Raw genomic sequence first — 24080 nt, 5'->3', positions numbered from 1 at the left:
GTGTATGGACATCCATATACAAAAATGAAATCAAAGTGGATGAAAGACCTAATGGAAGAGCTGAAACTATTAAACTCTTAGAAGAATATAGATGTAAATTTTAATGACGTTGGATTAGGCAGTAGTTTCTAGATAGGACGCCTGGAGCATTAGCAACCAAATTAAAATAAATTGGACTTCAAAATTAAAAACTGTTGTGCTTCATAGGACACCTTCAAGAAAATGAAAAGACACTCCAAATAATGGGAGAAAATATTTGCAAATCATATGTCTGATAAAGGACATTTATATATAAAGAATTCTTATAACTCAATAGTAAAAGGGTAGATAACCCAGTTAAAAATGGGCAAAGGATCTGAATAGGCATTTGTCCAGAATAAGCACATGAAAGAAGCTCAGCCTTATCAGCCATCAGGGAAATGGAAATCAAAACTACTTCACACCCATTAGGATGGGTATAATCAAAAAGACAGGACAGTAACAGGTGTTGACAATTTTCTGTACCCTCGTACATCACAAGTGAGAACGTAAAACGGTACAGCTACTTTGGAAAACAGTCTGGCAGTTCCTCAAAAAAGATCAACATAGTATTACCATATGACTCAGCAATTCCACTGCTAGGTGTATACCCAAGAGAAATGAAAACATATGTCCACACGAAAACCTGTACAAGCATGTTCATAGCAGCAGCATTTGTAATAGTCTGAGTAGACACAACTCAAGTGTCCTATCAACTGATGAATAGATGAACAAAACATGGTATGTCTACAGTGAAATATTTGGCAATGAAAAGGAATGGTTTATATGCTAAAAGACCATGTATTATGTGATTCCATTTATATGAAATGTGAAGGATAGGCAAATATATAGAAATAGAAAGTAGACTAGTGGTTGCCTGGTATGTACTTTTTATAGAGATTCACTACTAATGGGTATGGGGTTTCTTTTTACGGTGATAAAAATATTCTAAAATTGGCTAGGGTGATGGTTGCACAACTCTGAATATACTAAAAACTTGAATTGTACACTTTAAATGGGTGAATTGTGTGGTATATGAATTATATCCCAAGCTATTTAAAAAACACTGTAGAAACAGGCAAATTATAAATTCAATTTACTGGAGATAGTTGGAATAATTATACTGAATATAATACATATATAGAAGTTACAGTTTCTGTATTGCTGGATAATCTTTTTTTCTATTTAAATATTTGAAACTAATGGTTGGGCTGGCCCATGGCTCACTCAGGAGAGTGCAGTGCTGATAACACCAAGGCCATGGGTTTGGATCCTATATAGGGATGGCCGGTTCCCTCACTGAGTGAGCGTGGTGCTGACAACATCAAGCCAAGGGTTAAGATCCCCTTACCGGTCATCTTTAAAAAAAAAAAAAAAAAAGCAAGGAACTAATGCTTGTGTAACTGATGTTTTGCTTACATAATTATGAAACATTATTCTCTGTTGAAATGTTTATCTTTTTATGGTTTATGCCTTAGGAATGTTACGTTCACAACTTACTAAGAATTAGTGTATATTTTCCAACCTTGAGGCATGAAATTCTGGAGCTTGTTATTGAAAAGCTACTCAAGTTAGATGTAAGTATTGAATAATCTATTTTCTCTTTGATTTTTTTTTTGGGGGGGGAAGGAGGGGGGGGGCTGGCCAGTACAGGGATCCATACTCATGACCTTGGTGTTATAAAGTTATAAGGCTGTGCTCTAACCAGCTGAGCTAACTGGCCAGCCCTAGCCTCTCGTTGATTTTCATTTATTGACTATATTGTCATTGTTATAATCCCAGTATGTGAAACAATAGAAAAGAATCCACAGTTCCGCCATCCTTTGCTTCATTTCTTGTAACATTTATTGAACTCCATCTACGTGCTGAGAGTTATGGACAGTTCCCCCTCTCACGATTGGAGAACAAGACATTAAATACATAGCCACGCAAATGTAAAAATGCTGTTGTAGAAAATGCTCTGAACGGGGCCGACCCTGTGGCGCATTCGTGAGAGTGCAGCGCTGGGAATGCAGCGCCGCTCCCGCCGCGGGTTCGGATCCTATATAGGAATGGCCGGTGCGCTCACTGGCTGAGTGCGGTGCGGGCGACACCAAGCCAAGGGTTGCGATCCCCTTACCAGTCACGAAAAAAGACAAAAAAAAAAAAAATGCTATGAATGAAATTGAGCTAGGGAACCTGATGTAGTTGGGTAAGGAAGGCATTCCTGAGGAAGTGATGTGGAGATGCGATTCTGTATGCCTTTTTTGTGTGTTTGAAATTTTTTACAAGTGCATATTATAATTGTGAACAAGTAAAACTTTTGTCTGTTTAAAGAGGCTTGCAATAGGTGCAGGGGAGATGAAAGGAGGTGGTGGATTCCAGCAGCATTGTGGAGGAAAGGTTAACTGGCCCTGGAGACAGTTGGAAGTGGGGAAGCAAAGGGCAAGGGAAAGGAATGCTTCAAAGGTAGCTCCCTGTGGAATCGAGTCCTGGTGTTGCCATTAACAGCAATAAGAAACATCAAGGGGAGGAAGTTGGAAGATATGAGTTCCATTTTGAACACGTTGAGTTGCTGGTGGGGGAGCTAGGTGGAGAATACTCACCGAGCAGTTGTAGCTCTGTGTGAGGGACTGAGAACAAACCTGTGGAATGATGCAGTTTAAAATGAGAGAGGGAAGGTGATCAGAAGTGGGAAGAAAACTAACAATATGGATACCCAGGGAGGATCTGGAGGAAGGAAGAATGTGGTCAGCAGCATGAGAAATTGCCAGTGTTTTTAAGTAGGATTAGAAAAGCGAGAGTCCGGGCCGACCCCGTGGCGCACTCGGGAGAGTGCGGCACTGGGAGTGCAGCAACGCTCCCGCCGCGGGTTCTGATCCTATATAGGAATGGCCGGTGCGCTCATTGGCTGAGCGCGGTGCGGGCCACGCCGCACCAAGGGATGCGATCCCCTTACCGGTCATGAAAAAGACAAAAAATAGAAAAGCGAGAGTCCTTGGATTTGGTGATTAGAAGGTGGCCTTTGTTGCCTGCTGGAGGGCCATGTCATTGCACAGGCAGAAAGTGCATTTCAGGAGAGCATGAATGGTTAGGAATTGGGGCTGTTAGAGACCTCGGTGAGGGTTTGTGGTGTAAGGAGGGGATTGGGCAGGGGTGAGAGAGGCATGGTTTGGGATTGGGGAGACTTGAGCAGGTTTGTGGACTGAGCAGATAGATGTCTTGGTGGAGAAAAACATGTGCTATAGGGGAGTGAGAAGATGTAGTGAGGCAGGCTTTGGAAGAGCTGGAAGTTGGGCTTGCTGGCATAGTGCTTACACCTCTCTGGCCAACTGCATACGTGATCTTTGTAAAGTCTTTTGTAGGTACTTCACGGAACATTATAGAATATGTTTACAAGGAAGATCATACATAGATAATAAAAAAGGCATGATTTAAGTGGTATGTTCAGCAAGATATTTGAAGTGTGATATACTACAGTAAATATTAGTCCTTCAAATTTGGCTTGCAGTTTATCGTTTTTCTGTTCAGTTGACTGATATGTCTATTGCACAGCACTTATGTATCTTGTGCATAGAAAGAGATGGAATAAATGTCACGTTTGTTGAGGCTGATTTAGAGCGTCACATCAGAGTTTATGTTGATTTTATTCAAGTATTTAGTAAAAGTGGCTTGGTTTAAAATATTTAAATTCCTTCATGACCCAGATCAATTTATAGGTTCATATCATAATTGTGTTATAGTGCTGTATATGGTGCTAATCTGGCTACCTTTAAAGTATGTATATCAGATGGGTTTTCAGCCCCAAAATAGCATAGTTATATGTTAAATGCTTTTATTCTTTTTCTTTGTTGTCATGTAGGTAAATGCATCCCGGCAGGACATTGAAGATGCTGAGGAAACAGCAGCTCAGACTTGTGGAGGGACAGATTCTACAGAAGGATTGTTTAATATGGTCAGCATTTCTATTAAGGAAAGCAGACATGGGAAGTTTAGCATTTCAGAGGGTGGGAAGAGACAGCTAGTGGCTTCTCATCTTTTTCAAGGCTTTAGGTTAAAACAATTAAAATAGTTCAGTAAGCTTGGAAATAATTCCTTAAATGAGTACTTTACTGACATGTTATTTATTGCCTAGTATAATTGATTTATTTCCAAGGCTTTGAATTTATGTTTGGTGAAGTATGTTTCACTTTCCTTCTTGTGTAATTTTCTGTGTTTGTAAACCACACGTTGTCTGAGGGTGTGATAAATAGAAAAGCCTACGGTTCAGTTTCTACATTTTGCCAGTTGTGTGCCTTAAAACAGTACTTTTCTACCTGGGGTGGTGTATGAAGTTGGGTTCTGTGGAAGGAGAGGCCAAGACAGGAATTCAGGTGCTCTTAGGACAGAGGGTGTCAGGGAGCAGGAAAGGACAGGGGAAGGAGCTTAGTGAGGACTTGGTCTCAGTCTAGAAGTAGCTCTAGCCTGGTCCTTCCAGGTGCTGTGGAGCATGAATTGCTCCAGAGTTTGGTCCCAGCTTGTGACCAGGGAGATGGCCTCTTCTGACCCCTTGTCAGTCAGTCATTGTTTCTGAAGAGGGGTGCAGAAGGAGTGGAAAGACAGTCCTGACTCCCTTTTTGCTGAGGGCACCTCTCTAGAGAAGGGGGTCAGCTGTGAGCTGCTGGCAGCCAACACTCAAAGCAGCTGGGAGACAGGTGCCCTGAGCTGGAAAAGGGGACCTGGCACCAGGAGTGGGGGTCAGGGGCAGGATAATCAGTGGTTTCCATGGCCAGCTCTATTTGGGTCTGCTAATGAGAATCAGAAACTGGTGCTATGAATCTGACCTTTTATTTGAAACTTCGCAAGTGGTTCTGATTCACGTTCCTGAATGAGAGCCTCTGCCTGGGAAGGTGACTGTGTTTTCTTTGAAAGGAAATACTCAGTTGTGAGGGTTTTCCCACTAAACCACTTTCAGTGAATTTTTTAATGTCAGTTTTTACTTTTTATCTTAAAGGATGAAGATGAAGAAACTGAACATGAAACAAAGACTGATCCCGAACGACTCGATCAGATGGTACATCCTGTTGCTGAACGCCTGGACATCATGCTCTCTTTGCTTTTGTCCTACATTAAGGATGTCTGCTATGTAGATGGTAACAACCTGTAATACTCACAATAGCTACCGTTCGTTGAACACCTAAAATGTACCTGTGTCTGTGCTAGGCATTTCTCATATGTTATCTCTTGTACTAATAAAAATCATTTGAGTATGAGTTAAAAGAGATTTAGAGAGGTCAAGTTATTTGTCAGTGTCACATAGTTTGAAAATAGTGGGATTGGGATTCAGGCTTATTCATATCTGTTTTCAAAGCCCTTGATCTTCTAGCTGATGGTTGTATTAAATGATAGTACATTGAATTTGGTCAGTTTTAGGCAGAGATCAAATTAAGTTGCTCGAGATGTTTAAGAGTGGCGTGGTGGGCATCAGTATATGGTGTGTGGTGTCATGTATAAGTCTAGAGAGTTTTAGCTGGGTAGCGTCGTCATGCTGGGTGTTGGTACTGTACTGAACAAGCTGAAGTGCTTCTTGCCCTCATCTAGAGGCTTTGCTATGAAGGAACACAGAATTTTTTCCCATTCACATGGCCAAGACTTAAGAACGAGCTCAGCGATTCAGAATAATAGGACTTGAATCTGAGTTGACTGATACAATTTTAGCTTTTTTTTTTTTTGTCCTTTTTGAGACCGGCCACACCACACTCAGCCAGTGAGTGCACCGGTGGTCATCCCTATATAGGATCCGAACCTGCGGCAGGAGCGCTGCTGCACTCCCAGCGCCGCACTCTCCCGAGTGCGCCATGGGCTCGGCCCACAATTTTAGCTTTTTTGCTGTTATAAAAATAAGTGTTGATTAGAGAAGATTTGGAAACTATGGGAAAAGATGAAGACAATTTATTTTTATTTTTATTATTATTTTTTTTTTGTCTTTTATCTTTTTCCGTGTCCGGCAACGGATCGCAACCCTCAGTGTTGCCCCCGTACCGGACCGGGGACCGGCAACGGGATCGCAACCCTCGGTGTTGCTCCCGCGCCTCGCTCAGCCAGTGAGCGGGAACCGGTCTGTATGTGGGATCCAAACCCTTGGGCGGGAGCGCCGCTGCGCTTCCCAAGCGGCGCACTTATCCAGTGCGCCACCGGGCCGGCCCCAATGAAGACAATTTAAATGGCCACATTGCCACGTTGCTACTATTCAGAGAACCCATTACATATTAGCATTTTGATGTGTCTTTTTTTCTTTTCTGTTAGCATGTGTACGTGTATGAATGTATTTTTTAATTGATTTGGGGATCACACTTAATATAGCACTTCATAGTCTGCTTTTTTCTCGTATTGTGGACATTTTCTCGTATCATTTACTCTTAAAACAATTGTTATTGGTCATGTGGACTTAACTGGTCTCATTTTTTTCTTCCCTTTTTTTGCCATTATAAATAAGAGTGTAAAGAGCTTCCTTGCACATACATCTTTAACTTGCTTGTGATAAATTCCTAGTAGTAGAATTCTTGATCAAAGTGCTTCTACTTTGTGAAAATTGTAGAATTGCCCTTTTGTGAGGGGGTTCATATTTATGGCATCAGTGCATTGTGTGAGGTGAGGGCCTACCTCCTTTCTAGTACTGGGTTATTGTACTTAAAAAGGAAAATCTGTGCAGAGTAAAAACAGCATTTTGTTTTAATCATGGCTTAATGGATAAAGTGTTTCTTAATGGTATTGCTCTTCTTAAAAATTTGGCAAATGAGAATGGTAGCTTGGAAATATGTATTTATAGAACTGAAATGCCAAATTTTCTCTGTAGGTAAGGTTGATAATAACAAAACAAAGGATTTATATCGTGATCTGATAACCATCTTTGACAAACTCCTGTTGCCCACCCACGCCTCCTGCCATGTACAGTTTTTCATGTTTTACCTCTGTAGCTTCAAATTGGTAAGTAAAAATATCATTAACATTATCTTAGCTTATTTTATTCTTGCCCACAATTTTTACCCTTAAAAACTGGGGTGGAGGGATGCCATGAGGTATTTCTTTTTCTTGAGCTCATTTTACTAATCCCCCTAACAAAATCGAATTTTCTCTTTTTTTTTTTGGCGGCTGGCCATTATGGGGATCCAAACTTACGACCTTTGTGTTATCGGGCTGTGCTCTAACCAACTGTGCTAACCTGCCAGATCCAAATTCTGTTTTTAACCATGGGGGAAAAGGCAGAGGAAATTGCTCAGTTGAGCTGGGTGCTCTGAAATGTCATGCTGCCTTTAGTCCACCAGGTGGTGCCCTTCCCTTCAGTTCAAGCCTTTATTAAAATCTCATGTGGAATATTTAATTATTTCCTTTATTCTCTCTGAGGGTTGAATCCTAACTAGCCCACACCAACTTCTTAATCCAGAATTTTAAACTTTAGGCTTTGGCTTTCTTTTGGGGGGGGGCGGGCGCGGGGAAAAAAAAAAATAAAGGAAATCTTTTCCTTCCTCTTTGCAACTTTTTTGTAGCTTCTAGAACAGTCAGGAGAGGATTGATCATGAGTAAGAAGATTAAACCCAGTCTGCCCAAACCAATGTGTTTATAGGTTTAGAAAAGAACTATTTTGGGGGAAAAAAACTATTTGGGAGAAGTTGGAGGTTACACATTGTGTAAAATGAAGCTTAATCACTCTGTTTTTTCCATGATTAGCATAGTCAGACACCAGCTGTTTTTTAGTCCATATTTCTGTTTATGGTTAAGTTCAGTATGTGCAAAGACTAGAGGAATACTCTGTACTTGCTGAGGGAGTTTCCATGTGGAAGTCATGGACTGCAGATTATTACTGGTTTTGAGTTCTGGCTGAGCATCAGAATCCCTTGATGAAGAGCTTCTGCAGTGTGTGGATTCCTGAGCCTCATCACACGCCTACTGAATGTGTTCCTTCAGGCTTGGTTTTGATGCTCAGCTAGGTTGCTTTGAGATCCATTAGATTATTTAACACCAGGGACACCTTTTGCTTTTTTTTTTTTTTTTTTGTCCTTTTTGAGACCGGCCGCACCACGCTTAGCCAGTGAGCGCTGTGAGCGCACCAGTCATCCCTATATAGGATCCGAACCCGCGGCGGGAGCGCTGCTGCACTCCCAGCACCGCACTCTCCCAGGTGCGCCACGGGCTCAGCCCGCACCTTTTGCTTTTAATAGTATTATCTCAAGGTGTTTTTAAAAATAAGAACCACGATAATTATATTCATAATTTATCTAGCAGTATAACTGAGATATAGGAACTTTTCCACATTGGTGAAGTAAAAATCTTGGGATTCTGGTAGTTGGAATACCTTAAGCATTAAAGAAGATCAGACCAAGACCTTCTCTTTTTATAGGGATTTGCGGAAGCATTTTTGGAACACCTCTGGAAAAAACTGCAAGATCCAAATAATCCTGCCATCATCAGGCAAACTGCTGGAAATTATATTGGAAGCTTTCTGGCAAGAGCTAAATTTATTCCTCTTATGTAAGTAACCTAATTTTCCTAGTACTTTTTAATATCACGCTTTAAAAAGATTATATAGCATTGTCTCCTCAAGTCAGAGAAGTATCTGCCTTATTCTTTTGGTCTGTCTTTGAAGTGAAAAAATCTGTCCCCATCCACCCCCACCTGCCTACTCTATGCAAGATGTTTATATTTCCAAGAGGCAATTTCAGAACGAAGTATGTGCTTTTTTAGGTATAAAATATATGCAAGGCTTTTGTCATCTGCTCTGTGTGGTTGTACTTGAACATGAGGTTCCATCTGTTTGTCTTTATGGATGGTGTACAGTGTTGTATACTGTTTTGATTCCTTTTGTAGGTTTGTCATTTTTTATTTCCATTCTGAATCAATTGTATCTGTTAAAGCTGAAGAAAAACCCTTTTAGAGGTAATAGAAAGACCTATCTAGGAGGCTAGTTTCTTCCAGTGATTCATGAAAATATCTTTAGGCAAGGATGCCGTTAAAAACTCTGCCCCAACAACTAAAAGACATTCTATCGTAAATTCTTGACCCTAGGAATTCATCATTATCCCATAGGGAATAGTGTAGTCAACCAGACTGTTTTTCTCTTGTGAGATGTTGGTAAATATCCCGTATTCTTTGGCCATATCACCTTGAGGGCTGGGAGCTCATTGAAGATGCCCTTTTGAGTCAATTAGGAGAAACTGTTCTCCATTCCTTGGGACATTTTTAGGGGCTTACCCATCGTTCCTAGAAGGCCAGTGCTGCTGTGCCTTATAATTGGAAGGTTGTCTTCCCACTCACCCATCCTTTTCCTTCCTTTGTTTGCTTCTCCTCTATGCCCGTGGGTAATATTTAAAGAAGACTAAGAACTCAGTTTTCATGGTTTGAATGAGAGGCAGTTAACTGTGTTTTTATGTCACTCTGGTTTTTTTATGAAAGCAAGTAAAGTTGACATGAATTTTTCTTTTCTCTAGTACTGTAAAATCATGCCTAGATCTTTTGGTTAATTGGCTGCACATATACCTTAATAACCAGGATTCGGGGACAAAGGCTTTTTGTGATGTTGCTCTCCACGGACCATTTTATTCAGCCTGCCAAGCTGTGTTCTACACTTTTGTCTTTAGACACCAGCAGCTTTTAAGTGGAAACTTGAAGGAAGGTCAGTGACTTGGGACTGCTGGGCTCAAACTGGATTTTCCCTGTGCACTTGTCACCCCGAGGAGACTGTGTCCCCCAGAGGACATTCAGCAGTGTCTGGAGATGGTTTTAGTTGTCACAACCAGGGGTGGTGTGGGTTGCTGTTGGCATCTAGTAGGTAGAGGTGAGATGCTGCTAACATCCTTTTTAAAATGGTGATTCCTTTGATGAAGACTGTAGATTCAAAAAATTGTGCATACGCTCAAACTTTTACAAGTAATATCACACAGCTCATAAACCTGTAATAACCTCTCATGCCCCTTCGTTAACCATTGATGGATTTGAGGTTGAGAGTGCCTGCTGCAGAGGATGTGAAATGTGAAGACTCTACAGGGGGCAGCTGAGCGCTTGGGCTGGGTACAAAGCTTGTGATGCACTGTCTCCCGTGTTGTCCTTGTAACAGCCCAGCGAAGTGCAGTATTCCCACTTTACAGCCAAGACCGAAGCGTAGGGAAGTTATTTGCCCAAGATCATGTAGTCACTGGGAGGCTTAGCAGTTGAAGCCGGGCGAGGCCAACTCTAAAGCCTGTGATCATAGGATTTTGCTCCTCCATCTGAAGACTTGAGAGTTAATTCACCAGTTTTCAGTTTTGCCAAATCCTGGAGGTTATTCATAATTTAAATTTACCAAATGAAACTTGTTTATTAGATTAGCATATTTTTAGTTAAAGCAGGTTCCTCAGAACAATGGAATTAAGTCAATTTGTCTTGTTTCTTTTCATGAGTAATTGAAATAGGTCAATAGGTTGTTTCCTCTAAACCAGGGCTTCTCAGCCTCGGCACTACTGACATTTTGGGAGAATTCTTTGTTGTGGGGAGCTGTCCTGTGCACTGTAGGATGTTAGCGTCCCTCACCTCCACCTACTAGATGCCAACAGCGACCCCCATCACCCCTAGTTGTGACAACTAAAACTGTCTCCTTGGGCCAGCCAGTTAACTTGGTTGGTTAGAGCACAGCCTTGTAACACCAAGGTCAAGGGTTTGGTTCCCCATACTGGCCAGCTGCCAAAAAAAATAAAAATAAAAATCAAACTGTCTCCGGACACTACTAAATGTCCTCTGGGGGGTACAGTCTCCTTGAATTGAGAATCACAGCTCTAAACTGAAACACGTATGTGTTGCCATATATATTTGCCTATGTCCTTCATGCCTCTAAAAAAATGGAGAAGTTAAAATTAATTGTATTGCACTAGTAGGAGGACAAGGCATTATCACAAAGGTAGTAAAATCTCTACCTTTCTTTGTATAAATAAATGGTGGGAATCTTGGTAAAAGGATATATTTTTGTTTTGGTTTTTGGGTTTTTTTGGCAGCTGGCTGGTATAGGGATCTGAACCCATGACCTTGGTGTTACCAGCACCATGCTCTCCCAGTTGAGCTAACTGGCCAGCCCGAGGATATATTTTTGTAAGCCATGGCATTATCCCATGTATGTCATTTTTATAATAGTATATGTCAGTGCCCTGGCAAAATTTAAATATATATACACACACACACGCATCAAAGAAACTTCTAAGAAAACATACTTAAGCACAAGTTGATCTGCTTGCCTCTTAAAGTAAATGTGATGTCTTTACTCATATTTTAGTAAAGTAGGAGAGAATTATATTCATTATTTTCAACAGTGGTCTCTGTCTAAAATTTCCTTCTACCTTCAGAGTTTTCTTGTTAGGAAAAAGAGAGAAATGCAAACAAGTAATGCATTCCTGAAAGTGATGCTCAGCTTCACTAATAATTTAAAACATTCAAGTTAATATGGGGTGGTGGTTTGGTTTTGTTGCCTGTCATGATTGTTAGCTGAAATGGAATCCCAGGGTCTTGTTTTCCCTCTATAAACTTGGCCTATGCTGAGTTTACAAATATTTGAATTCCAAATTACAGCCCACTAGGAAAGTGTGTCTGCTTCTTGGGTCTTTAAAAGAATACACTGTTTTCTTTTTTTTTTTCTTTTTTTTTCCTTTTTGTCTTTTTTCGTGTCCGGCAACGGATCGCAACCCTCAGTGTTGCGCCTGTACCGGACCGGGACCAGCAACGGGATCGCAACCCTTGGTGTTGCGCCCGCACCTCGCTCAACCAGTGAGCGGGAACCAGTCTGTATGTGGGATCCGAACCCTCGGTGGGAGCGCCACCGTGCTCCCAAGCGGTGCACTGTAGCAGTGCGCCACCGGGCCGGCCCCAGAATACACTGTTTTCTTACGCCATGTGGCTAACCAGAGGCAGTAAGTTAGAGGAAAGAAAGAGTAAGGAAAGAAGGAAGAAAAGAAGAAGGGACCCAGTAAAAGTGAAAGATGAGCCAGGGAATTCCTCCAGCCTCAAGGAGGAGATGTCTGGTCTGGTCCTGACCCAAGGGACATGGATTTTTCTCCAGAGTTTTGTGTGGTGGCAGGACACACAGGAGATTCCAGTGAGGTGAAGCAAAAGCCATTTTGGGAGGATGACTCCTGAGGGTACAAACTCGCTCTCCTAAACCGCCATTGAACAACTCCCCCCCCCCTTTTTTTTTGGCATCTGGCTGGTATGGAGATCTGAACCCTTGACTTTGGTGTTATCAGCACCGTGCTCTCCCAAGTGAGCTAACCAGCTGGCCCGTGAATTCCCTTTTTTAGGGCTCTTCTCCCTCTGGCTAAAGAATTGTGTACCTGATTAGATGTATTCTTCACTGAGACCAGAGAGAGAAAGAATCTGAAACATGAGTAGAAAAAGTGATGGTCAGAAATCTAAGGTTCAGGCCGGCCTGTGGCTCACTCAGTAGAGTGCGGTGCTGATAACACCAAGGCCACGGGTTCGGATCCTATATATGGATGGCTGGTTTGCTCACTGGCTGAGCGTGGTGCTGACAACACCAAGCCAAGGGTTGAGATCCCCTTACCGGTCATCTTTAAAAAAAAAAAAAAAAGAAATCTAAGGTTCACAGACAGAATGAGACAATGGGGAGCCCAGCAAAGGACTTGGTGATTAAATGGAAGCTGGAGGGTACTCAGCTGTGTGGATGAGCACGCTCATGCATTGACAAGGGGATTCCTGGGAATAAGATAAGAAGCTTTCAAGTTAGAAGAGAGGATCTGAACTCCAGCCTGAGCTGGGTGATCTAGAAAAGTCTCTTCCTCTTTTCAAGCTTCTCTTCAATCCTGCGGGAGGAAAGATACTTAGGTACATTATATCTTATATTTCATTGCTTCTATTTTTCAAGTTAATGAAATTTTTATAATAATAAAGAATACACTGTTTTCTTTAGAAAAGCTGGCTTAGTCATAAACGAATGTGATTAGCGTAGTGCTATTCTTCTGGGCCATACGTTGTGTGACTACATGGGCCTTTTTAAAAAGCAAGTAACTAATTATTTTTTTAATGTGTGATAATCTTTGCTTTTAAAGATATCTTAGACTTTTCAGTTATATTTGTACCTATTAAAATCTTTTATTTTTTAATCAAAGGTTTGAGGTATCTTCAAAGTCTAAATTTTGAACGTATAGTGATGAGTCAGCTAAATCCTCTGAAGATTTGCCTGCCCACAGTGGTTAACTTTTTTGCTACCATCACAAAGTAAGTTATTTATACTTTCTTTTTTTTTAAATATATTTTTATTTATAATACTTTAACATGTGCCTGTACACATCTGTGGGGAACTGTGTGTTGTTTCAATATGTGCATATATGGCACAATGATTCACTTAGGGTAGACAGCATCATTTTGTACCCATTAGTCCACCACTGCTCCTCCCTCCCGCCGTTTTTTTTTTTTACTTATAAATTTCTTGTACAACTCTCTGTTTTGTTGGATTTTTTGTTTGTTTTTTTTTACTTGTAAATTTCTATTTACACTTTCTTGATGGAAGTTATTTGAAGGTGAATTTGTATTAGTATTGTAAAATTTATTAAATGTCTGTGAAATTAATAACAATAATAATAAAACATTAAAATACCAACAAACAAGGAAACACTGCAGTGAAGCTATTGTTTTTATATTTCAGTGGCATTAGAAATTGCTATTACATTTTATTCAAAGGTGATAATTTGACAGAAGCCTAGGCGTTTTGAAATAAAGAAGGTGACTAGTAGACTGAGAGGTATAAACCAAAGATGCTTATTAGAATAATTCTTGTAATAGTAATAAAAATAAACTAGACATGAGATAAATGCCCACTAGTAGGAGATTGGTTTAGAGAAGGACTGTATTATCTCAAACCTAGTAGTTACAGGTAATATATAGCTGTTACTATGTGCCCAACACAGTTCTGAGCACTTTACATAGAACTTATTTAGCCTGCACACAATCCTGTGACTGTATTTTTAACCCCCAGTTATAAACAGGGAGATGGAGGCACAGAGAGGTTAAATTACTTGCTTGAAGTCATATAGCTAGACTGTGGCAGAGCTGAGATTTGGATGCGGGCAGCATTGCAAGGATGGGTGCTCCTTTGCAATGCTGCACATAGAAAGTGAATTGGAGACCTTGGGCATTTCATTAGGATATTCAGGCAGGTTCCTAGCTTAAAATCATCAACAGTTAAGAGTCTGTTCCTTTTTCGTGCCTCAGTCCCCTTTATTTATTTATTTATTTTAAAAGATGACTGGTAAGGGGATCTTAACCCTTGACTTGGTGTTGTCAGCACCACACTCTCCTGAGTGAGCGAACCAGCCATCCCTATATAGGGATCTGAACCCGTGGCCTTGGGGTTATCAGCACCACACTCTCCCAAGTGAGCTGCCCCTTCTCAGTCCCCTTTAGACTGTCTCATTCAGCAACCTTAACTTGTCACTGGACAAATAGTTCAAGGTATCCTATCTCTCCTGAGATCTCGAAAATGATATTAAAGGATGAAAAAAAGGAATAAAGCAACCAATCAGCAATACTGTTAGGTGGGGGAAAGGTTTTAGCACATAGCTGGAACACGGGAAACAACTGGAAGAGTAAGGACTGATGAAACGAAGCTGAGGCAGTGGCCCCTAGAATGTTCTCCAGGGAGGGGCAGAGGGCTGCACTTGATGAGCTGACTGGTCAGAGAGCCTAGATTTGGGGTTGGCATGTGCAGCTGAGGTAAGGAGTAAAATAGAATAAGAGTAGGGGGTCTAAATAAAAGTCTGTGCGTAAGAATTTATGTACAATTCTATAGCTGTTGTTTTTGCTTACTTCATGGTTTTGAGATTCATATTGACACATAAAGCTTTATTTTGATTTTTAACTGCTGTGTAATGTTCTATTAATTTTTATCATGTCTTTGTTGGAATGTAAGCTGTTAGTTTTTCAGTATTGGGAATAGCAATTTAAGAATGTTCTTGTCTGTGTCCCAGTGTGCAAGCACATGCTTCCTTGTGACACACTTGGAAGTGCAGTTGCTGGGTTGTAGGAGACGCAGATCTTTAGCTTTACCAGAAACTGCAAACTGTTCTCCAGTGTAGTTTTGCTGGCTTGCACTCCTACCAGAAGGAGGAATCAAATGTGATCCCAGGCTAATGGAACGGAAACAGAAGTATGTTGCTTAAAGTTGCAGTAGTGATCTGAGAACCTGAGAATGAATATCTGAATGAATGAATACTGTGAGAGGGCAGGGTAGGAGATAGAGAGTGGTACAAATAAGCTAAATCCTTATCTTGGATATGTGGTCCAGTGAGTGATTTTTCAAGTAGCTAAGTCATATGGCGGTAACTACCAGAAAAATGGTCACCATAATGGTCCTGTTGTTTATTATGAGTTCTTCTGTCTGTCTGACTCTCACCATGCCTGTTCCTTTCTTTCCAGTTTCTGAGATCATGACTCAGTCAACCCTGTCTCCCTCCTTCAGTAAAGTCCTAATTTCTTCTTCATCAAGAGCCAAGTCTTTCAGCACCTACTATTCCCCCTCAGTAACTCCTGAATCCCTTTTCCACCAACCTCTTAATTCTTTTGCAAACAGTAAAAATAAAAACACTTTATATAACTGCAAACTAAAAGAGTTTTACCTTGCAAACATGTTAATTTTTTGTGAGTAATATCTGTTATTCGAAGCCCAGTCTCATATTCTAAGTGATAGCCACACTTTTATTTGCCTTGGCAAACCTGTAAATAGCAGACCCAGAGAACTATACCTATAAGCATTACTTTCTGCTTTGTTTTGGGGTTTTTTTTTGCACTTGTTCAGCAATATCTATGTGGTCAATACAGTTGTCACACACAAGTCACGTCCATGCAGAGTAATTTCAGCATGTTAATGTCTCCATCTCTGTTGGCTTTGGTGCTCTACAGTAAATACCAGCTAGTCTTCTGCTACACTATCATTGAGAGGAACAATCGCCAGATGCTGCCAGTTATTAGAAATACGGCTGGAGGGGACTTGGTACAAACCTGCACAAACCCACTTGACACCTTCTTCCCCTTTGATCCTTGTGTGCTTAAGAGGTAGGTGCTCTTCAACAATTGACGCTGTCACTGGTGAATTTAAATGTGACATATATTTGCTTTTCCTAAGATTGGGTTTAGAGTCTCTTTGTTGTAAGTGGCCCTTACTAGCTGTTTGTTAGAGTCTCGTGGTCTCCTTGCACATATTTTATAGGCCCAAAGTAGGGAATGCCTAGTAGAGTCTGCTGAGTGTCATAGGCACATCAGGTTTTATAGATCTTTACCTCAGTAGGAGCCCAGATTGACACCAACCAACAATTAAAAAAATTTTTTTTCTTTAAACTTATATGTTTAAACATATAAGGGGATGAGGATAGTGGTGTCAGTTCCTTGGCTCATAATTTTCTGCCAAGTGACTTATTCCTTCCTCTAGAGACCACGTTCCCTACTGTTACATAGGATAAACAAAAGCCAAGTGGTTTAGTGATTATCTAGATGGGTTATTTTGGAAAAACCACCAAGCCAGTATTAACTTTGTATTTGTATGAGGAAGCAGAATTTTGCTTAACTAGCAGCATGACTGTCTGGGCTTGTCTGGTCCCCCAAATCTTGGTTGACTGAAACTAGATTAGTTGTTTTTCCTAGACTGTTTTTCAGCAAATTACTGTAGGAATATAAAAAAGAGAGTTCTGAAATATTACAATTATTTTTCATTTGGATATCCTGTAACTCAGTTGTCAGTCTTTGCAAAGGTTAGAAACAATTTCACTTGAAGTGGAAGGATGAGAAACAGTCAGTGTAGTACTCCATCTGTATTAGTCCGTTCACATTGCTGTAACAGAAATCAGACTGGGTAATTTATAAAGAACAGAGGTTTATTCGGCTTATGATTCTGGGACGGCTGCATCCGGCATGGGCCTCAGGCTGCGTCTACTCATGGTGGAAAGTGGCAGGCAGCCGGTGGGTACAAGGAGATCACATGGCCAGAGGAAGCAAGAGAGAGAGGAGGTGCTAGGGTCTTTTAAACAACCAGCTCTCGTGAGAACTAATAGAGCAAGAACTAACTCATTAATCCCCCCACCTAGGGAGAGCATTAATCCATTCATGAGGGATCCACCCCCATGACCCAGTCAGCTTCCAACACTGCCACATTGGGAATCAAATTTTCACAAGAGTTTTGGGGGAACATCACATCCAAACTCCATAACCATCTATATGAGCAGATGAACTCTTAGAAAGAGCTACATTGGGGCCGGCCCGGTGGCGCACTGGATGGTGCGCCGCTTGGGAAGCGCGGCGGCGCTCATACAGTTTTTTTTTTTACATTATTACTCTTTGAGCCATAGCTTTCGTTTCTTGGTTTTTGGAAATGGGTCTTGTGAGAAAAAGAACTAAACACATTTTGACTTTCATTGAAGTATTTAACTTGACTTTGAAATGTGATCTTTGCGGACAGGTCAAAAAAATTCATTGATCCTATATATCAGATATGGGAAGGGATGAATGCAGAAGAGCTTCAGGAGTTTAAGAAACCCATTAAAAAGGTAAATTTGTGATTCAGCACACTTTCTGGGCATCTCCTTTGTTGTTACTGTAAACAGCAATGTTATACTTCAAAAATACTACACCATATTTATCTGCCTTTTCAAAATCCCAAACCCAGGTTATGTTCTTCTCACTAAAAGAATTTTTGGTTTTTTAATGAATTGTTTAAATCAGACACTTCACATACTGACTTTAAAAGTGAAATTAAGGGCCGGCCCGGTGGCGCACTGCTACAGTGCGCCGCTTGGGAGTGCGGCGGCGCTCCCGCCGAGGGTTCGGATCCCACATACAGACCGGTTCCCGCTCACTGGCTGAATGAGGTGCGGGCGCAACACCGAGGGTTGCGATCCCGTTGCCAGTCCCGGTCCGGTACGGGCGCGACACTGAGGGTTGTGATCCGTTGCCAGTCACGAAAAAAGACGAAAAGGAAAAAAAAAAAAATAAGTGAAGATTAATTGAAAATTAGCTAAATGAATTTAGATCTTTACAACGTGATCATTACCACTGAGTAACAATCTCAAATTGCTTTATGTTGAAATTACCCCAGAAGTTTGCATTCATTTTGTAGATCTTCATGAATGTGTGGTAAAGATGCAGATCTGCAGCGTATCCTCCAGTACTCATTAGGTGGAGGTAGGACAGTTATTGCCAAAAAAGAAAATTAGAATCCAGTAATAAAGAATGTCACTATGCTGTTTCTTTGTAGCACGTTTATTTCCATATTAAAAGTCACCTTTAATGTGCCTGTCTCCTTTTTTATAAGTGATCATTCCAAAGCTTATTTTATTTTTTCCTTATATTTTACATTGGGGGAGGGTCATTCATTCATTCATCTTGTGTTAGATACGAAGGCTATAACATTGAGCAAGAATGCCATGTCATGTTACCTGCCCTTATTGAGCTTAAAATCTGTTTGAAAATAAGAATTTAAGCAAATAGTTACAAAGTGTGATGAACAATTATGTGGGTGGCTCATTATAAAAAAGTGCATATCAGGGGAAGCTTTTTCAAATTAAGATATTTTCACCTTATCCAGGAATTAGTACATTCCTGAGGAAAGGAATTCTTGAAAGCTTTTCAAACTGTCACTTGCAATCTTACTGATGATCTCCGTTCTTTCTACAGGAGATGGTAGAAGATGAAGATGATGATTTTTTGAAGGGTGAAGTGCCCCAGAATGATACTGTGATTGGGATTACACCGAGCTCCTTTGACGTACATTTCCGAAGTCCTTCAAGCAGTGTGGGCTCCCCACCCGTGTTATACATGCCAGACCAGTCCCCTCGGATCTCAAGGATTTGCGATTGAGATGCAACACTCTTCCCCATTACGCCCTTCAGTACCCAGGCTCACGCTGTTTGGGCATGGCATTGAACTAGAATGAGTACATGCCGCAAGCAGTGTACTTTCAAGTTAGACTTACTTAATCTAGTGTCTGAACAGTTTGAACCTTTTTATTGTTTTTTTCTTTTTTGCTCCCCTTACAGACAAAAAGAAAAGACTGAATATCATGTGCAATATTTTATAGTGGGGTTGATGATAAATGTCAAGGACTTTGCTAGTTTAATTGTACATTTTTGTGTTAATGGCTTTTTGACATAATTATTATGTAATTTCTAATATTGGCAACAGCCTGTTTTAACAGATTGTTTTTTTAACATAAGTTTTTGTCAGAGCCATAGTCACAGGACATTGTTGATCTGATTTCAGTGAAAATCTTCTTGGATAAACCCTTAAAGACTTTTTATTTTTTTTGGCGGCTGGCAGGTATAGGGACCCGAACCCTTGATCTTGGTGTTACAATAATGCGTCTAACCAACTGAGCTACCCAGCTAGCCCTACTTAAAGAGTTTAACTAGAATGTGTTTATTTTGCATACACTGTTTACTTTCTGCTGTTATTGTACTTGTGCATTGGGGTCTCAGTGGGGTGCAGAGAAGACAAAGTGGGAGGGTGGCCAGAGCTGGGCTGGGACACAGAGTTGGAGCTGGCTCTGAAGGAGACCTCCAGGGACGTCAGAGACCAATAAAAGCCAGGAGGGAAGAGATAGAGGATTTAGGGAAACAGAATCAGACAAGTAATATACTTGTTCAGTGTAAAAATGGATTTAAAAGAAAAATGGAATCCAGGTAAATGTAATCCACTTTGACTAAAAGTGGGCTTGGACTTGTATGAAACACATGACACTGTTTTACCCATTGGCTCTCAAGGATCTTCTTAAAACTGAAACTGCTCATTTGCAGGAGTTACATTGAGTTATTTTTGACCAGCATCAGTTGGTCATTATGGGAATTTATTTGTCCAAACAGTAAAAAGATATTTAGGTTATTTGGTGCAATGGTTTTGCTAGCAACAATAGGCTGAAGTTACTGCTGCAGGCCCTGTCTAATGGCTGTGCATATCATGGATTCAGCTGGGTGAAATTCTTCTCCAGCAAGCCTCTTTTTGTATTTTTGTAACTAAACACAGAGGAGAGTCTAAGACAAACTTGCTTTGTATCAAATTTTGGTGGAGTTATTTTGAAGCTCAAGCATATTTTCCCTTTGTTCCTTATATGTGTACTTTTTTGTTTGTGAAAATGTCCATCTTTAAGCATATTTATTTTTCTTCTGCTTTTCCTGTTCTTTATTTAAAGGTGAGCAGTATTTTCTTGATCACAAATACTTCGTAATGAAATACTTCCTCTTTCCTAGGGCTTTGTATGCTCTTGTATTATTACATTGATGGCGATGTTGAGTTTAAATTTCAGTCTGTAAATAACTTTTTGGAAAATAGAAATTTTTATTGCTCTAAAAGTTTTGGATATTGGTGGTTTTCTTTGGGTGACTTGCTGGAAAGTCATTTGAACCTTAAGATTCTCTGTTTTTTAAACTGCTGACAAAAACGTGGAAATTTTGTATACTGGATGAAATGAGTAAATGAAAATCTATCCACAGAAGTTAACAGTAGTGGGGTCTTTGTGGGTTGGGAAGTAGATTTAATGTAGAAGGATATATTTATAAATAAGTATTTTTTTAAAAAATTGATTTTGAAAATTAATGACATGGTTAATCTGGAACTTTCATTTTTATGCCAGTAAAGGGAGGTACCCCAATAAAAAGACTTCTCACATAAATGTTCTTTTGATTTTTCTTTTCTTTTTAAAATTGATTTAATATCTTTTTTTTTTTTGTCCTTTTTGTGACCGGCTGCACTGCACTCAGCCAGTGAGCGCACCGGCCATCCCTATATAGGATCCGAACCCGCGGCGGGAGCACCGCTGCGTTCCCAGCGCCGCACTCTCCCGAGTGTGCCATGGGCTTGGCCCTGATTTAATATCTTAAAGCACCATTTTGTAATGGTAAAATGCTCCTGAAACCTCATTATTAAAGGGGGAAAATGTTGCCAGCATGACTGGGAGTGTCAAGAAATAAACTGCACACCACTGGTGAGTTTGCCTTCCACATGTGTCATGTGAAGTGCCATTGACTCTCCCAGATTACACCCAACCAAGAGTGACTGCGGCTTGATCAGGTCCAAGGGAAACAAACACTTCTTCCAAAAAAACTACATGCCTTGAAGGGAAATGCCTTTTTCCCTACATCTATAGGGAAAAAGAAATTGGGAAATGTTGGAAATTACATGAAAACAATGGAAATTTTCTATCCCTCTTCCTAAAAAGCAACCTTTCAATTAGAATTCAGTTAGAATTCTGTGTGCTTTGGTTGGGTCTTCCTTGATGAGATGTGGCTGAATTTATACAAGTGTGAAAGGACCAGTGACGTGTCAAGTGTCATAGGTGTCAGACCTGGTGTCCCTTTCTAATCAGCTGTTTGACCTTGAGCAAGTTACTTAACCTCTTTCTGATCTCCACTTTTACAATTCAATAGCTGTAAAATGGGAATAATTGACACCCCTTTTAGGGTTGTGAGGATTCAAAGCATGTAAAATTCAGTGAATGATAGCTGCTGTTTGGTTACCTTTTGAAGTGACCTCTCATTAAGCAGGAAGCACTTCCATGGAAAGGTTTTTTCAAGGCAAAGATAACTTCCATTTCTTCCATGTTACCTCCTTAGTACCAACTTTAGAGAGATCTGAACTGGAAAGGAAGGGCTAGAGTGCTTATAATGGTGGTACTAGAGCCCAATAAACGGGAGGGATCTGGACATTGATCCATTTTTTAAGGCCTCTTGGTGAGTCTAAGTTGCAGGCATTGTTGGAACTCTTGGTTTACACTGCATGCTTTTTATTTTTTTTAAAGTCAATTGAGCATGCATAGTTGCACCATGCTAACTCATCAAATGGTTTCCTTTTGTATATTTCAATCTGTGACCATATGGATTTTATAGTTGCATTTATAAGATATATACTAATTTGGATTCTTTCACTAAATAACCAAGTTTCTACATATTCATTTCTTAATGGTTGTGATACACATCTTAGTGTTGCTGTAATAGGATAAACCCTTCCTTAAAAGATGAGGGTCATGATGATGATTATTATTATACATAAAGCTGTGAAAACATCTTCCATGCATGGAGGGTTTTGCTATTGGTATTTGGTTGTTTGTATTTTCTTTTTGGGTGCATCTTTTTTTTTTTTTTAGTTATTTCCTAGGGGATGGGTTATGAACCTCATCCTATCTTGCTAGGTATTTACATTGGTTATAATCATATGCTTCGTACTTTTTTTTTTTGGTGGCTGGCCAGTATGGGGATTCGAATCCATGACCATTGGGTTATAAGGCTGTGCTCTAAACCAACTGAGCTAACCAGACAGCCCTGTACTACTTTATACTTTTAAAAACACTTCCCAATATATATTGTTTGAACTTTGCAATCAGCTATCTTGTGAGGTAGGCAGGGTTGGTATCTCTTTTTAGAGGCGAGAAAACAGGCTTTGCAACTTGGTGATTAGTCCAAAATCAGAAACCTGCGTGGTTCCTCATTACTTATAGACCAAACTTTGTGGGGCTGGGGCAGGTAAGCAGGTGGGGTGGTTTCCTTGTTATCTGATTCACTCAGTCCTTTAGGACTCTTCGCCTAGGAGATTCATAAGCCTGAAATTACCTGGAAGAAGATCACCCAAAAGTTTAAAACCAGTCTGTTAAGGCAAACTGCACCAGCTCCGGGCAGAACCCATAGAACATTGTTCTTTGTACTTCCAAAATACCTCGCTTTTATCTACTACTCTTTGCCCTGCAATTCCGATAATAGCCATCTTTATTGAATTTTACTATCTGCCAGGTAACAGATGTTATCATCCCTTTTCTACAGATGAGGAAACCAGAGAAGTTAAGTAACTTGCTCAAGGTCACAGAGTGGGTAATTGGTCACCTGGGATTCAAACCCTGGTCTTCACCCAGAGCTTCCTAATTGGGATTTATTTATTTTACCTGTATGACAATGAGTTGCCTACTATCTAGGGGTATATTACTACTAACTAGGAGTATATTGAGGTGATGGAGAGTGCTGGCTTTCGAATCATACAAAGCTGGGTTTAATCTTAACTCTACCACTTATTATTTGTATGACTTTGGGATTTTTTTTTTTTTTAACTCTATCTGTAATAAGGGAGGTGTTGTTACGAATCTCCACGTCTGTGAGAAGCAAATATGAAATGTCATAATACAGAGAAATACTTTCCTTCATAGCTAGAGTCAGAGTGTTTTGGTTGAGAAGTTGGACAAGCTGGGGACAAGAGACACCCATGAGCTGTCTTCTATAGTTACTTCTCTATTTACTAGTATTTTTGTTGAGTGGGGAGTGGGTGGAGATTGTATGAAGAGGACGTGGAATACAGACGATGAAATTCTAATAAAGTATCTGCTCTGCGTGAGGTGGCTCTTCGTCTTCATCTCACCACTACATCTTCTGTAAAATTAACCTTTTGTTAATATTTCCAGGTTTTAGAAGAGAGCCTCACGGTGAGACGCCTTCCATCACAGGTACCTATCCTCAAAATAGGGGCTGTACAGTACCCTGCTGGTCTCTCCCGCAGGGTTTCTAGCCCATCTACGAATGCCCACTGGATTCCAAGCACAAAGTGTTATTAGTGATTTTTAAATGGGGTTCGCACAGTTGGGATCTATTTTCCCAGTTTAAGACGGCTGACATTTATTTCTTATTGAGCACACTCTTATGGAAGCAGCACAGCAGGGTCCAAACTCAAACTTGCTCAAGGTCACAAATCTGAGAAGTGGTGCAGCAGTGCTTTGAAGCAGGCAGACCCCAGAACCCGCCCTCGGGACCGGTTGGCTCAACTGTGCGGACACCTAGAACGGAGGATCCCGGGGTGTGCGCAGCTTCCCGCGAGCGGTTTCCCTTCCCGCCTCCCTCACGCTCTCGCTTTGCGGACTGCATTTCCCAGAGCCCCTTGTGGAGGAGGCTGGCCGTTTCCTCGCTTTTGGACTACATTTCCCGTGGGGTTCTGCGGCCACGTCCTGGATTCCCGGATTACACTTTGTCGCCTCCGTCCGGACTACACTTCCCGGCAGCGCCCGCGGCGGGGCGGGGCCGGGAGGGACGCGACGGCTCGAGGGGCGGGGGCGGCGGGTG

General features: G+C 40.8%; 1 protein-coding gene across 3 annotated transcripts in view; it reads left to right on the top strand.

Annotated features, from left to right (window-relative positions):
• The window catches only part of RRN3 (RRN3 RNA polymerase I transcription factor homolog (S. cerevisiae)), a 33574-nt gene extending 12915 nt beyond the window's left edge, over window positions 1–20659 (top strand). For 2 of the 3 annotated variants that reach the window (XM_008591725.1, XM_008591735.1), the window contains exons 9-18: window positions 1497–1595; window positions 3860–3952; window positions 4991–5129; window positions 6833–6963; window positions 8375–8505; window positions 9462–9646; window positions 13119–13227; window positions 15907–16059; window positions 17456–17543; window positions 18670–20659. In XM_008591725.1, the coding sequence (XP_008589947.1) occupies window positions 1497–1595; window positions 3860–3952; window positions 4991–5129; window positions 6833–6963; window positions 8375–8505; window positions 9462–9646; window positions 13119–13227; window positions 15907–16059; window positions 17456–17543; window positions 18670–18852 (1311 nt within the window). In that variant the 3' untranslated portion in view covers window positions 18853–20659. The remainder of the gene's footprint in view (window positions 1–1496; window positions 1596–3859; window positions 3953–4990; window positions 5130–6832; window positions 6964–8374; window positions 8506–9461; window positions 9647–13118; window positions 13228–15906; window positions 16060–17455; window positions 17544–18669) is intronic. The other variant, XM_008591729.1, reaches the window with a different exon arrangement.
• Window positions 20660–24080: the final 3421 nt, after the last annotated feature.

This window comes from Galeopterus variegatus, unplaced genomic scaffold (assembly GCF_000696425.1).
Source record: "Galeopterus variegatus unplaced genomic scaffold, G_variegatus-3.0.2 Scaffold150, whole genome shotgun sequence".
In the NCBI taxonomy this organism is placed as follows: Eukaryota; Metazoa; Chordata; class Mammalia; order Dermoptera; family Cynocephalidae; genus Galeopterus; species Galeopterus variegatus.
This window is presented reverse-complemented; position numbering and strand designations above follow the sequence as displayed.